Source organism: Lepus europaeus, chromosome 1, assembly GCF_033115175.1.
Source record: "Lepus europaeus isolate LE1 chromosome 1, mLepTim1.pri, whole genome shotgun sequence".
NCBI lineage: Eukaryota > Metazoa > Chordata > Mammalia > Lagomorpha > Leporidae > Lepus > Lepus europaeus.
The window spans coordinates 17,451,748-17,467,538 of NC_084827.1; the positions used below are offsets into that span (position 1 = coordinate 17,451,748).

A 15,791-nucleotide genomic window follows, 5' to 3' on the forward strand; every position below is an offset into this window, starting at 1 on the left:
TTATATCATAAGAACGGGATATAAAAAGTTCTTTCAAAGATCTGTGATTAAAACAATCCCTCTGGAGATGACTGAGATCAACCTCGTTGCAACAGCAATACAGGGTTCTGGTATCATCTACCTGGTGAAGTAAATACAGCACAAGCACCTCAGTAAAGCATGATGCTAACAGTCGGATAAAACAAACAGAAGTATTTTTAGGGAGAAAAATCCCATGATCTCATGTGTACACTAGATACTGCTCTCATGCTCAAATTAAGGTGAGAAAGCATCAAATACAACGCTAAAGAATGCCATGTTTTAAATAACATTTAGCTTTTAACTAGATCTCAAAGTCATGATTAGCTACTACTCTTAGAAGCACAGTCTAAAAGTACAAAAGCTATCAATTCATAAGAAAAAATAATCAGTTAGAATAAGATCAACAAAACAGGGGCCTGAACTGTGGCACAGCAGGTAAAGCCGCCACCTGCAGTGCCGGAATCCCATAGGGGCACTGGTTCTAGTCCCAGTTGCTCCACTTCCGATCTAGCTCTCTGCTATGGCCTGGGAAAGCAGTAGAAGATGGCCCAAGTCCTTTGGGACCTGTACTCGGCTGTGAGACCTGGAGGAGGCTCCAGGCTCCTGAATTCGGATTGGTGCAGCTCCGGCCATTGCGGCCAATTGGGGAGTGAACCAGCTGATGGAAGACCTCCCTCTGTCTCTGCCTCTCCTTCTCTTTGTGTAACTCTGATTTTCAAATAAATAAATAAATCTTAAAAAAAAAAAAAAAATCCGTCGGCGCCGTGGCTCAACAGGCTAATCCTCCGCCTTGCGGCGCCGGCACACGGGGTTCCAGTCCCGGTCAGGGCACCAGATTCTGTCCCCGGTTGCCCCTCTTCCAGGCCAGCTCTCTGGAGGATGGCCCAAGTGCTTGGGCCCTGCACCCCATGGGAGACTAGGAGAAGCACCTGGCTCCTGCCATCGGATCTGCGCGGTGCGCCAGCCACAGCGTGCTGGCCATGGCGGCCATTGGAGGGTGAACCAACGGCAAAAGGAAGACCTTTCTCTCTGTCTCTCTCACTGTCCACTCTGCCTGTCAAAAATTAAAAAAAAATTTAAAAAAAAAATCAACAAAACAGATTTGTCTCAGAAAAATACTAGCATATTATCATTATAAATGACATCATGGCATGATATACTTATCAAGGTTTATAGTAATATCTGACCATATTTTCCAAGTAAATTTTTTATTTCCACTTGAAGGAAAATGATTTTAATTTTTATTTAATTCAACAAATATTTAATGTGTACCAAGTACATACTGGCTTTATGGTCATAAAAACAAATAAGGTAAGATTCCTTGCCTTTCTCCCTCAATAAGTCCATTAATGCTGCAGAGTGGAACAGACAGGAAAGGTATACAGAACATCTACACAAGCAACTAAAACAATATGGGGGGGCCGGTGCTGTGGTGCAGCAAGTTAAAGCCTCGGCCTGAAGCGCCAACATCCCTTATGGGTGCTGGTTCTAGTCCCAGCAGCTCCTCTTCCGATCCAGCTCTCTGCTATGGCCTGGGAACACAATGAAGGATGGCCCAATTGCTTGGGCCCCTGCACCCCTATGGGAGACCCGGAAGAAGCTCCTGGCTCCTGGCTTCAGATCAGCTCAGCTCTGCCTGTTGCAGCCATTTGGGGAGTGAATCAGTGGATGGAAGATCTCTTTCTATCTCTGCCTCTCTCTGTAACTCTCAAATAAATAAAATAAATTTTAAAAATCACAACAATGTGGAAATTACTGTAGTAGAAATAACAGTATGAGAAAAATGTTATGTAAATATAAGGATTCAATGCTTATTCTGCCTGGGCTTTCTCCTGAACCACAAAGTAAAACAGCCAAGGGCTCCCTTGACATACGTACTTGGATGTCTAACTGGCATCTCAAACATCTCTGCAATCAGGTTGCTAATTTGATAACCCAATCTATCTGACCCTACTGTTATACATATGTTAAAGAATCACTACACTATTTTTCTAATTGCACAGGTCAAAATTTTCAGAGTAATCCTCAACTGCTTTTCTCACAACCTACATCCAATCCACAAGCAAATCCTGTCAGGTCCATAAGGCTTTCTTCAAAATGCACCCCAAATCGGAGCAATTCTTAACACTACTATCAATCAGTCTAATGTAAGTCAATTTTCTCACCACTTCTTAGGGGAGCAATAGCTTCCTTAAAGGGCTCTCTGCTTCTGCACTTGACTCAAGTTGTTTTGCTAAAATGGAAAGTCAGTTCACAACAATTCTCAAAAGCCAACACTGGCTTTTGAATAGAGCTGAAGTCCTGAACCAAGAACTGCGAGGATCCAACATCCAGACTGTTATCCAGAACAGCGTTCCTTATTCCTCCTGCTCCGAGACACCCAAGTCCTCAGAACCTCACTTGCTTCCACCCTGCTTCCACTCGGACCTCAAATCTAGCTGTCTGACAAATTTCTACCAAAAATAAATAAAGATCAACTCCCAAATCAATTTTACTAGAGCAAACTTCTAGACTGTGATGGGGAAAGAGAGTTCTGACATAAGTGTTGTCAATCTGCCACCCTGCTGGCTCCACTACCAGCTACCTTTTCTTGTGTTCCCTTTCTCTGATTCTAATAAGCAATCCTTCTCCTTAGTACTACAAAAATAGTTCCTTCAACAACCAGATGTCCTCTGTATTTTACTTTGTACCCAAAAGCATCTTCAGAAATAAACACAGTTCTCTTCCTAAAAAGAACACTGCGAATAAAATTTTCTCCAAATTTGAATACATAAAATCATATAATTTTTTGCCAATATATTCTAAAGAAGAAAATTTTAAAGCACTGGTAATTGTTCTACCAGACACAGCTAATGTCAGTATTCTAGTTTGTGTCTCTCTATTTTAAAGGCCAATCTGAAAACCTTGCTTCTAATTGTCGATGTCCTTACGTACGCTGAGTTCTGTCATTACATTTTGTCTATCATTCAGATATTATTTTCCATCTTAAATGTGACAGATTATAAAATTTTTTTCACATTTTTTACATATGAGATTTTACCTATCATGTATGGTCTATCTCCCACAATCAACACATTAATAAGCCCTATGAAATTCCTTCTGCCTGCAGGTAAAATGAGCCTTAAATGTTAAAAGTAAACCACATTATTTTTATAGTTAAGGAAAGTGAACTTTGCTTAAAAAACTAAAGGACATTTTCAAATAAATACTCTCAGTTAGTATATTATCAGCAAATTGAGGACTAAATAATATTTCCCTGATAAGATTGAGGGAGGTAATGAAAAGCATTACAACTTCAATTCCTACACTCAAGAGGGAAAAAGTTCATGCAGTCAATCTCACGAGTCTTTGTCTATTTTAACAAGGCATTTTTCTGAATAAAAAAACCTGTACATAAATCTGCTTCTTCAACAAAGAAGGGTGTATATATTGAACTCTCGGGCAGACTGAAAAGGGATGCTCAAGACTCAAGCTGACTCGAGCAAATTTACATAGGACAGAGGGTGTCTGGAGACAGGAGCCATGATGAGGAAAGCAAACTTGAAGTGAACCTCGTCCAAAGAGCCTGGACCAATGCTCTCAAACCAGCTCTGAGGCTACTACACAAATTTGGTAGTTAATTTAAAAGAAAACATCATGCTGTTCTTGCTACTTCTAAAAGTCTTACAAAAATACATTTATGCCAAGATTCAGTACCCGCATTGTATACTAACTTTTACTGGCAATTACTCTATGAGTCTACAAAGTCAAGTTCTTTAATTCTCAAAGCGCTGTGAGTCAGTGTGACACAGTAACAGAACCAAGGCAAGAATTTACAACTCTTAGAAAAAGGAAAATACTACTTGGGTGTGTACTGCCATCCCATGCAGTGAGGTTTTCTAAAATCAAGAACATAATTACCTTACTTCTTAATATTATTTGTTTTCAAAATGCTGTCTTGAAAACTGTGAATTTGGCATTAACCTCTGAAATAATGGTATTGAAGTTGTCATAAGCAATAGAAACCTAAGAAAAATTTTTGTTGTCAAACTTCTTGGGAATAAAGTTTAAAAGTCAGTCACACACACACACACACACCTCATTTATAATCTTTTTAAGTGTTCAGCAATTAATGAACAAATCAACACTTAGCTACGTAATTTGATATTCTCTAAAATATTTTTATTTTAATAACTCCTATATTACTATATTAAAATATGAATGCACTGAACATCCAGAAATACTCTAGTTTTTAATGCTAATACAACTCAAATAAACTACATATATGCAAATTCAAGCACATGCATACATGCAGAAGGTTGCACATTACATTTATTTTCAGTGATCTAGTTTTATTTGTGTAACACTGCCTGGCTTGGGTTATATCTATGGTCAATGCTTATTTTCTTTGCTACTGGGTTGTACCCAATAATATTTAACCTTTGTAGTGAATGAAAAAAAGTAAAATCATGTTTATCTGATTTTTAAAGGAGGTAATTTTTAAAGATGTTCTTTCTTATTGCTAGTGTTACTCACCTGTTTGAACATCAATAACCATCTGATGGCCCCCTCTCATTCCTGGTCGGTTATCTTCTCCATCACCTGAAGAGAAACAAGTTCTTTTAAAGAACAAATAACAACTGCTAATTCAGAATGACTTTGTTCAGAAGCTGTAATGAGTATAAGTTGAGCATGCCTTTCCAAATTAGGAACCCAAATCTCTTCAATGCGGACATGACACTCAGAAGGTTTCAGAAGTGTGGAACATTCCGGACTTCAGATCTGGCATGCTTAACCACTACATTCTATGCAAATCGTTTGAAATCCAAAAACAAACCTCTGAAATGTGAATACACTTTTGACCCAAAACCTTCTGGATAAAGGAAATTCAACTTGTAGTAAAAATCACCCACATTTTCATTCTCAAAAACTTTATAAGTAAAAGAAGCAATATGACTTATTATTATTGTTCCTAATTATCTAGGAACAATGTGACTTAAATCTGTGTTTTAATAATTACTTTTTTCTTTTTTCCAATTGATTTCAAGCTACACTAAGGCAACTGGAAGCTATTTTCATTTTATTTATGATCAATGCCATAAAACAACAAAGACATATGATATTCCACAAAAACATAAGACAAGAATTTCTAAGTTACCAGAATGCCAAAGTGAAGGTGGAAAACATTTACAAAATTATATCTCATGTCTACAGAGGGATACTTCAAAATATCTGAGGAATAATGGATTTAAAAGGTAAGGTTTATTTGGTGCAAAAATATTTTGAAATCCATACACAGTTTTTTTCATAATATATATTTTTCATGAATCTTCTGAAGACTTCTCATTATGCATGGATTTCAAAAAAACTCTGTACCAAAATAAACTTATCTTTGGCCTCTATTTTCCACAAATTTGTTGAAGTATTCTTGTATTTCATGGGTATAGCTCATAGTTAAGTAAAAAGTTTTAAATTCAGGGGTTGGAATGGTAGGTTAAGCCTTCACCAGTAGCACCAGCATCCCATATGGACACAGTTCGAGTTCCAGCTGCTCCACTTTGATCCAGCTCTCTGCTGTGGCCTGGGAAAGCAGTGGAAGATGGCTCAAGTGTCTGGGCCTCTATATCCACATGGAACACCCAGAAGAAGCTCCTGGCTCCTGGCTTCAGATCAGCCTAGTTCCAGCCACTGCAACCATTTGGGGAGTAAACCAGAAAATGGAAGACTTACTTTCTCTTTCTCTTTCTTTCTCTCTCTCTCTCTCCCCCTCTCCCCCCCGTAACTCTCTCAAATAAATAAATAAATAAATTCTTTAAAAAAAGTTTTACAGTTCACAAAACCAGCTACTGAGAACTAAGATGTTATCAAGTTTTTTTGTTTTGTTTTGTTTTTTAAAGATTTATTTATTTATTTGAAAGGCAGAGAGAGAGAGAGAGAGGTCTTCCATCTGCTGGTTTACTCCCCACTTGGCCGCAATAGCCGGAGCTGCGCAGATCTGAAACCAGGAGCCAGGAGCTTCTTCTGGGTCTCCCACGCGGGAGCAGGGGCCCAAGGAGTTGGGCCATCTTCTACTGCTTTCCCAGGCCATAGCAGAGAGCTGGATTGGAAGAGGGACAGCGCCTATATGGGATGTTGGCACTGCATACAGCTGCATACAACTATGCCACAGCGCCAGCCCTCGAGTTTTATATTAATTTATATTAATGATAAATTCCTTATTGTATTAAGCTTGTGCCAATATTTCAGAAATCAGTTCCCACATAAATTTATCAACTATTATTATTTGAGCAATACTGAGGAAGCATTAGATTTATTTACTTTGTGGGTGATCCTGTGCCTGGCTGGGAGACTGCCTGTCTAGCCCATACAGGAGGGTAAGAGGGCATGGCACACCACGCCTCACAGCAAAGACCCTGGTCGGGGGCTCAGCACACTGAGACCCACGTATGACTCGACTGCTGCCAGGCGGCAGAAACCCCAGGCACATTTCTCCCACCCCCACTTCCTACTGAGGGACCTGTGACTGTCAACTAGGCGAATGGCTCCTGGGTGTGGCCCAGACCCACAAGAAGGCTACGTGGGCTACGAGAACGTCAAGCTGATTGGAGAAGTGTAGAGCACCTGCTTTATCCTATGGAATTAGTGTTGCTACCCTGAGCTAGCTGCTCCCCTTTGCCTGCCCTATACAAGCTTGTACCTGATGTGAATAAACGGACATGTTCAGTGAAACTGTCTCCGGTGCTGCTTCTCCAAGAACGCCGTCCCCCCACCATCCCGACTGTGGGCCTCGCAGGATGAGTCTGCGCTACTTTGATTCTCATTTCCTTACAGAGTGTATCAGGCAGTTTTTATACATTCAGGGGCAGGTGTTTAAGTTAAGGCACCCGCCTCCCACATCACAGTACCTAGGTTAGATATTCAACGGGGGCTCCTGACTCAGGCTTCCTGCTAATGCAGACCATGGTAGGTAGGGGTGATGGCTCAAGCGATTTGGTTCCTGTCACTCATGTGGAAGATCTGGACTGAGTTCCCAGCTCCTGACTTCGGCCCAGCCCAGTCCTGGCCACCGTGAGCACTTGAGGAGTGAACTAGCAGGTGGGAACTCGCTCGCTTGCTTGCACTCTCTCGCTCTGTTTCTCAGTAAGTAAATGAAAGATGTATAATCAGTGAAACTTCACACAAAATCTTACATAAATGAAATTTTAACTTCAATAGTTCAAAAAGTTATATGATTCTAATGTATAGCTTGATATAAAACAGAAAGCCTAAGGTTTTCCTCATCACTTTCTCATTAGTTTGAATATATTACCATGCCTAATAAATTTTCCTATGTTAATTTTCTCCTGTGAAAAACTGAGACTATCTCTTGTTTTATACATCTTTTTTTAAAAAAAAAAAAAAAAAGATTATTTGTTTGAAAGGCAGAATTACAGAGAGGCAGAGGCAGAAGCAGAGCGAGGTCTTCCATCTACTGGTTCACTCCCCAAAGGGCCGCAATAGCTGAACCGTTGGTTCACCCTCCAATGGCCGCTGTGGCCAGCGCAGCACGCTGATCTGAAGCTGGGAGCCAAGTGCTTCTCCTGGTCTCCCATGCGGGTACAGGGCCAAAGCACTTGGGCCATCCTCCACTGCACTCCTGGGCCAGAGCAGAGAGCTGGACTGGAAGAAGGGCATCCGGGACAGAATCCGGTGCCCCGACCGGGACTAGAACCCAATGTGCCAGTGCCGCAAGGTGGAGGATTAGCCTATTGAGCCGTGGCACCAGCCTCTATAACTTTTTCAAATAAATGAATCTTTTAAATAAATGAAAATTTTACCTGTACTAGTATTTATGCTTATGAACAGCTGATCATAAAGTTCCATAGATTTAAACTAGTCTGTCCCCTCTCTACTTTCCTCATCTCTGTTAGGTTTGGTGAGCAATTCTGCAGAACTTGGGGTTTTTTCAGCCACACATGTATGGTATGTGACAAAACACCTGTTACTTTCCACAGTATATCCATAAAGCAGTTTATGATCATGTTTTGTGCTGTCCAACTTTCTGCTGTGGCAGAAAAACAAAAAGATTTCAAAGAAAATTTAATGTCATACACTGACTCTTATAAGCAAAGGGATTTATGTCTTCCTTTAAACACCTGCTTTTCAATAACAGAACCATGGCACTTGACTTACCTGAGGAAAAATGAAGACTAAGACAAAGAATAAGCAGCACAATCTAGAAGGCTTACCTTTGGTGCTTTTGGGAATGATCTGACTCCATCGTGGCTTATACTCTTGTTGACTGATATACTGATTGAACAAGCCATCTGCAAATATCAAAGAATGAGAAAGAATTACACCTAAACTAGCTCATACTTTCAAACACACACACATACACACACATACACAACTTCAAAATGCAGGAGTCTACTTTAAGAGAAACCACCAATTACTAGTATGTCATTAATAAAATAGTACATTTTCAAGAACTATGAATTACTTCAATCTCATCTGATGCTACTCCAAATATAAATAGTAAAGCTATCAGTTGATACAACCACATAAACAAATTGCTTTAGTTACAGTTCATATTAAACTTATTTTCCAGCAATATTACATATATTAGATAGATTTAAAGACATGGCTATACTAAATGAATACCGATGTGACATGAACAAAGAGTTTAAGCAGAAACCTCCAAGGAAGGAACTAGTAGAAAATAAAAAAATAATCTGAATAAATGTTCTATTTCATTGAGATATAGAATTCTATTTCTTTAAAAATCATTTCTGGCACTAATATAAATACAAATGGGAACAGAAATAAACAAGGATGGAAAAATTTGTATTTGTATTTAATTCCTTTTTGTGATCTCTCATCACTTTCTTTACTTCTCATCTCTCCACCCTTACAGTGGAATGGATTCAATGCTCTCCAGTTGCACTCCACTGACAGTGCTGTGTGCTGGTACTTTTTGTCACTGGCACACAAGAGAACTAGAGAAGGGAATGAGAGCACTAAGGACTCTGGTGGAGCCCCCATAGTGCATTTTCAAGAAAAGATAAAACTCATGTTTTAAAGTACAAATTCTGTTATTGTATTGTTTTCACAGGGTATAAAACTACACAGACCAAAAGTTCCAGCAGCAGTAATAGAAGTATACTCACTAGTGAATATTTACCAAGTTAGAATCCATGCTGTTCTACTTATTTAATTTTAAAATCTACTCTATGACCTAAGCGCTATTGTCTACATTTAACAGAGCAAGAAATACATACGTATAGAAATTAAGAACTTTGCCAAATGCATCCAGCTCTCTGGTGGTAGGGCTGAGAATCAAATCCCACTATGCTTTACTTCAAAATGTTTCATCAATAAATTCTTTTTTTTTTTAAAGATTTATTTATTTATTTGAAAGAGTTTAAAGAGACAGAGGGAAGGAGAGACACAGAGTATATGAACCATTTGCTGGTTCACTCCCAAAATGGCTGCAATAGCTGGAACCGGGCCAGTCTGAAGCCAAGAGGTTCATCCAGATCTTCCATGTGGGTGCAGGGGTCTAAGGACTTGGGCCATCTTCCTCTGTCCTCTCAGGCACATTAGCAAGGAACTGGATTGGAAATGGAGCAGCCGGGACTTGAACTGGCACTCATATGGGACAGTGGCTTTATCTGCTATGCCACATGCCAGGACCCCCATCAATAAATTTTTAATCTATATCTTAAAGAGGAATTCTTATACTAGTTACTACAATATTTGGAGATTGAACTCCCTACAGATACCAGTTCATCTGGATGAAGCCTTACTCCCATGTCCCTCAACAAAGATTAATTTAAGGGACTGGCATTGTGGCTAAACGGGTCAATCCACCACCTGTGACAATGGCATCTCAGGCATCCATACAGGAAACCAGTTTGTGTCCCCACTGCTCCACTTTGGATCTACCTCTCTGCTGAAGGCCTGCGAAAAGCAGTGGGGTTGGCTCAAGTGTTTGGAGCCCTGCCACCCACCCTACGGGGAGACCCAGATGAAGCTCCTGGCTCTGGCCTGGTTCAGTCCTGCCCTTTGCAGTCATCTGGGAAGTGAACCAGCAGATGGAAGATCTCTGTCTCTCCCTCTCTCTGTAACTCTTTCAAATAAATAAATATTTTTTTTAAAAAAAGGTTAATTTAAGAATTATGGAATGCAATTCAAGTTAAAGAAACAGAAATATTCTTGGAGACTTCTAGATAATGTTTCCTAGCTTCTTAACTTATCTACAGGGGGAACAAAAATCACTTTTATTCCTCTGGACAATTTTTCTTCTGTATGCAATGCATATATATGCTAAAGCCAATTTGGAGAAATATAAGAATGAATAAATTCTGTAACAATGATAGAGCAGAGAGTGATCTAAAAAAAAAAAAAAACAAACAAAAAAACACACACACACAAAACTGAATCACTCAATCAACCAACCATGAAAGTCACCTTACCTCTAGTCTTCTTAAGTGATAGAATAACATTTCCTTACTTTCTAAGACAGAGTTTTCTTTTACACGCCCTCAAATAGATGTTACTATAGCTGTCTTTACTATAAATGCACTCTCTGAGCCAGATTTCAAGCTCAATAAAGATTTTTCCTTCAGTCACTGAAAGCAAAGACTTATCCAAAGAATATCTAAGTGAAATGGTCTGTTCTTCATGACTTACTCACCAGCGACCAAATAAATGACAGAAATCTCCCTAATTTCTCTTTTCTTGATAATTATGAAGCTCAGTTATAAATAATTCTTTAAGGTTTCCAGTCTTTTCAGTTACTTTCATCAGAAATTCCATTCTATACTCATCAAATTTTTTTTTCTTTACTTTGGGACTTTTCAAGATTTTTATACAATGAAAGCTCCTTTTTAAACTGACACTCATAAATTGGCATTTACATTTTAATTATTATATCAAGACAAACAAGTCGATTGACAACATACTTTATCATCATATAATTTTTACCCCATGGACTTTCTTGTAGATTCTTGTACCATCTAGCCAACTCTGACCAAAATTCTCCTATTACAAGAGTTAGAAACCTGTTTTTTCCAGGTAAAATGTTCTGAGGCTCTTACTAATAGTAATGATAGTAAGAAAAAAAAACAAAAAATTTAATTCTATAGAAAGAAATACAGTAATGAAACCTTATTTGGATTTTAAAATGGGACCTAAAATTTAGAGATACTTTTATAAAAATTTAGACATTGAATATAAAATTATTCAATAAGGCAATGACTTTTAAAATACATATTAGTTCTACATAATGGCTGTGATGGGAAGAAAGAGAGTAAATGATGGGGAAAACGGAGACACAAGGAAACTGCAGGACAGTGGGAGTCACAAATCACACTGTTAACTGTGAAACCAGGCTAACACTGCCTAGATGTGTCACACTGATTCAACAGAAGACATTTAATATATTCCTTACGTGTAAAAGTGGAACTTATGAGTTGAGTGGGCCTGACCTTCCTTCTGAATTCTGGGGCACTTGCTTCCCATACTGTCAGAACCAGTGCATTTACTTGAGTTACACGTATCTGTCTGATTCCACCTTACATTCATTCTCAGAAAAGCTCCCATTTCTTATTTTCCCTTAAGCTTTGCTTGACCCTATCCTGAAGGAAAAATCAGAATCCACCAAGGGAAACCCTTCCATGAGCTCCTAAGGTGATTATCACAACAACAGTTCTCATCAGATGAAGAACTCATCCATGCTCTGTAAGTCATTCTGAACAATATGGGTAAAATTAAACTCTCACTGCTTCTTCAACTACCCCTTCTATACCTACTCCTACCAACCTAAAAAGTCCACATGCAGTCCACCTCTCAAGGCCTTCAATATGAGCTTACTTCTCTTCTAGCAAACACAGCTGTTCCATAAAAATATTATGTGCCTAAGAATATTCTGTCAACAATTTTTGAAGTCGAAAAGTCAACTCTCAAATGCTACATATTTATTTCATAAATAAGTTTGCAAATACACACACACACACAGATGGATAAATATAATACTGACAGACATCAGAAAGGTAAAAATGATTTTCTTTGGTTGGCAGGATTAGGATCTCTGTTTTGGATGTGTTCTTTATATTTTTCTATTTTCCCAATTTTTTGGATCAAGCACAATAACTACCAGAAGTAAAACCCAAAACAACTAAATATGTGGAGTTATATTCTACACTTTAGAAGAACTCTGTAACATACTGCTATTAACAATATAAGCTATTTTTACATGTTTTATTACCCTGGAGATATCTATTCACACCTTACTAGACACATTCACATTCCTACAAGCAGTGCTTTCTACACTGACATCACCTTTTGTAAAAACGATAGACAGCCAACTGTGTTCCAAGGCATTTATAGTAATATTTATAATAAGGCTTGGAGAAGAGATTACTCTCAAAATGTAAAATATTAAGTACCATAAATCTAAAATATTAGTAATTATAACGGGGAAGGCATGTGGCCTACTGGTTTAGATGCTGGTTAGGACGCCCACAACCATATCAGAGTGCCTGGGCTCAGTCCCCAGTGCCAGCTCCTGATTCGCTTTCTGCTGGAGCAGACCAGGAGAGGCACGGGGACAGCTCCAGCGGTTAGGTTCCTGTTGCAGACTGAGTTCCCAGCTCCCCAGCTGTTGAGGATAGCTGAGGGATGAGCCATCAGACAGGAGCTTTCACTCTCCATCTGTCTCTGACTTTTGGCCTCTCAAAGAAAAAATTTTTAAAAAATGAATGAAAGAGAAAAAGAACTTATCATGATTTGACTTTAGGTAAGATAAAACTAACCTCATGAATAGCTGGTAGTAAAGCTTCAAGGATGCTTGGTACATAATTAGAACTCAGAATTCTAAAATAAGGTGGGGGCAGAGCAGCTTCCCCAGCCACATGGCTGACACTTCCTTTGAGGCAGCTACCTTACATTGAAATTGCTCATAAAACTTCTACTTCCAGAACACCACATTCCTAGTTCATGATAGCTGGAATGTTTCTAAGTCTTGTGTCTTATGTTAAGTCATGTTTCTGCCAAAGGTAGTCTGGTTTATTTTACAAAGACTAGTCAAGCAAACATTAAAAATTATTGTTTTCAGAACTTTTTAATTTTCCTCTCTTACTTCATTCCATCTGTCTCCACTACTTCAAAGTCACACACTGTCTTTGAGATGTCTTACTCTTCCAGGGAGGCTAATGGGAAACCTTAAGAAAATTATTTAGAGGTAGCATTATTAAATCGGGAATTAAAGATATTTTACCAAAGATGAAAAGAACTGAAACTTTTATGAATACCTACTGAATGCCAAATACTACCTAGGTTAACTGATTTTCTTCTTAAAATAAAAAAATTAATGATCATCAATAATAATGACGATGATTAATAAATCAAAATTCTGAAAAGTTGAATAACATACCCAAAGGCTCTACAAAAAGTATAAAGCCTAATTCCAAACTCCATATTCTTTTTTTTTTTTCCGCATTCCCGGGCCACAGCAGAGAGCTGGACTGGAAGAGGAGCAACCGGGACAGAATCCGGCGCCCCGACGGGGACTAGAACCCGGTGTGTGCCAGCACTGCAGGCGGATGATTAGCCTATTGAGCCACGGCACCGGCCTCCATATTCTTTTAACCTTTTCATATACTGGAAAACACAGATATAGCCATACCACAAGGTAATTTCTTAAATGATAGCTAAAACATTATAATAACAAACAAGATGAATTTTACCTACTCCAGAACACATGAAAAAGAGTAACACTTCGGTAAACAAAACTTACAATCCCAAATTATCTTACTATAATATTAAACAAATCCAATATAATAAAGATAGAAAACTAAAAATTTGTTCAAATGTATTATTTATGATTTAAAGAAAAAAACATTCACTCTTAAATAAAGACCTACTCAGGGTTGGTGCTGTGGGTAGTGTAGTGGATAAAGCTGCCACCTGCAGTGCCGGCATCCCATTTGGGTGCCGGTTCAAGTCCTGGCTGCTCCACTTCTGATCCAGCTCTCTGCTATGGCCTCGGAAAGCAGTAGAAAATGGCCCAAGTGCTTGGGCCCCTGCACCCGTGAGGTAGACCCAGAAAAAGTTCCTGGCTCCTGGCTTCAGATCAGTGCAGCTCTGGCTGTTGCGGCCACCTAGGGAGTGAACCGGCAGATGGAAGACCCCCCTCTCTCTCTCCCTCCCTCCCCACCTCCCTCTCTGCCTCTACCTGCAAATAAATAAATCTTTAAAAAATTAAAAAAAAATCTACTGACTGCTGTCACTAATGGTTACTTTTTATGCTTCATGTTTCCTCTGGAATACTGTCTGCCATTATCTCAATCCCTACCAAAGGAGCTACTCCACATAAAAAACAGCTACTCTGGAAAGCTGGCTGTCCCATCAAAATGAAACAAAATAAATCAAACCAGCCTACCTCTGTAGAGAACACGATTTAACATAAGACACAAGAGTCAGAAACATGCCAGGTCTCTCACACCCTTCCATATACACATATGCCCAACTGTCCAGACCCGTTATCACCCTCTTGACACCTTCATTTAATAATATGAAATCTCATAACCACTCCAAACAAAACTATTGTTTAAGAGCTTATAAAAAACTCTATTGCTCTTTGCAGAGAAACATGGTAAAGATTATTCTTATTTTATCTAATATAAGAGCACTTCAAAAGTTTTATGAAAAAATGTAATTAAAAGGTAAGTTTAGGGCTATGTGTTCGGTGCAATCGTTAAGTTGCCACTTGGGAACTGTATCAGAGTACCTGGGTTCAAGTCCTGGCTCCTCCACTCCAGAACTAGTTTCTTGCTAATGCACATCCTGTTAGGCAGCAACCTGAGGACTCAAGTCCTTGGGTCCCTGCCACACATGTGGAAGGCGTGGCGGAGTTCCAGGCTCCCAGCCTTAGCCTGATCTGTCCTTGGCTGCTGCAGGTTTTGGGGAGTGAACAAGAAAATGGAAGATGTGTTTCTCTGCATTTCAAATAAAATAAGATTTGAATTTTGATGAAAAAAAGTTTTTGAAATTGTGCAGTTTTTCTTAACACACACATTTCATGAACTACTTAAAGATCCCTCATAGTACACATTATTGCTTCTAGTCAAAGAACCTGGGTACCAGTGAATAGTCTAAATCAGAGATGGAGCTGGTTCCAGTAGTATTTTTAGTAAAATAAGATTTAGAATCTTCTTTTATACCTTTACAAGGAAAAATGATAATACAAATGTTTATTAAAGGTGTGGTAAATAGTAAACTTTCTTTCAAACCCTGTGAGACATGCTAAGAATCTTCATTATTTCATAAAACAAGTTAATTTTTAAGAGATCAAACAGACTTAAGCTTGAAATCTTGAGGTAATCAATAAAAACACTAAGCATATACACACACACATATATATGTACATACATACATGTACATATGCCAGGCAAATATTTCTTAAATACATTGCTGTCATCATCTCACTTTAATGCAAAAGAATTTCCTAAACTGTCCAAGACCTACAAAGAAAAGTTGACGTATTTGTACCCCAAATAAACTCAACCCATATTCCCTATATTTCTAATCTGGAAATGTATCACTAAAGCTTTTGTTTCGTCACACTTATATGTATTTTATATAATTTAGGAAAAAAAAAAAAAAAACAACAACCAAAACCCTAAGCTCTCTATTGAAATAATGACATTTATATCTACAGAAACATAAACAAACACACAGAATGCAGTATTGGTGTCTATACCTAAAATTCTGTCAAACTTGATTTCTCAAAACAAAAGTTACTTTCCAAG

The 15,791-nt window shown here is 38.5% G+C and overlaps 1 protein-coding gene across 4 annotated transcripts in view; it reads right to left on the reverse strand.

Moving 5' to 3' along the window:
* Positions 1 to 15,791, reverse strand: part of MKLN1 (muskelin 1) — a 361,241-nt gene that overhangs the window by 92,943 nt on the left and 252,507 nt on the right. For all 4 annotated transcript variants that reach the window (XM_062199265.1, XM_062199202.1, XM_062199325.1 and 1 more), the window contains 2 exons: positions 8,229 to 8,306; positions 4,537 to 4,602 (listed from right to left, as the gene is read on the reverse strand). In XM_062199265.1, the coding sequence (XP_062055249.1) occupies positions 4,537 to 4,602; positions 8,229 to 8,306 (144 nt within the window). The remainder of the gene's footprint in view (positions 1 to 4,536; positions 4,603 to 8,228; positions 8,307 to 15,791) is intronic.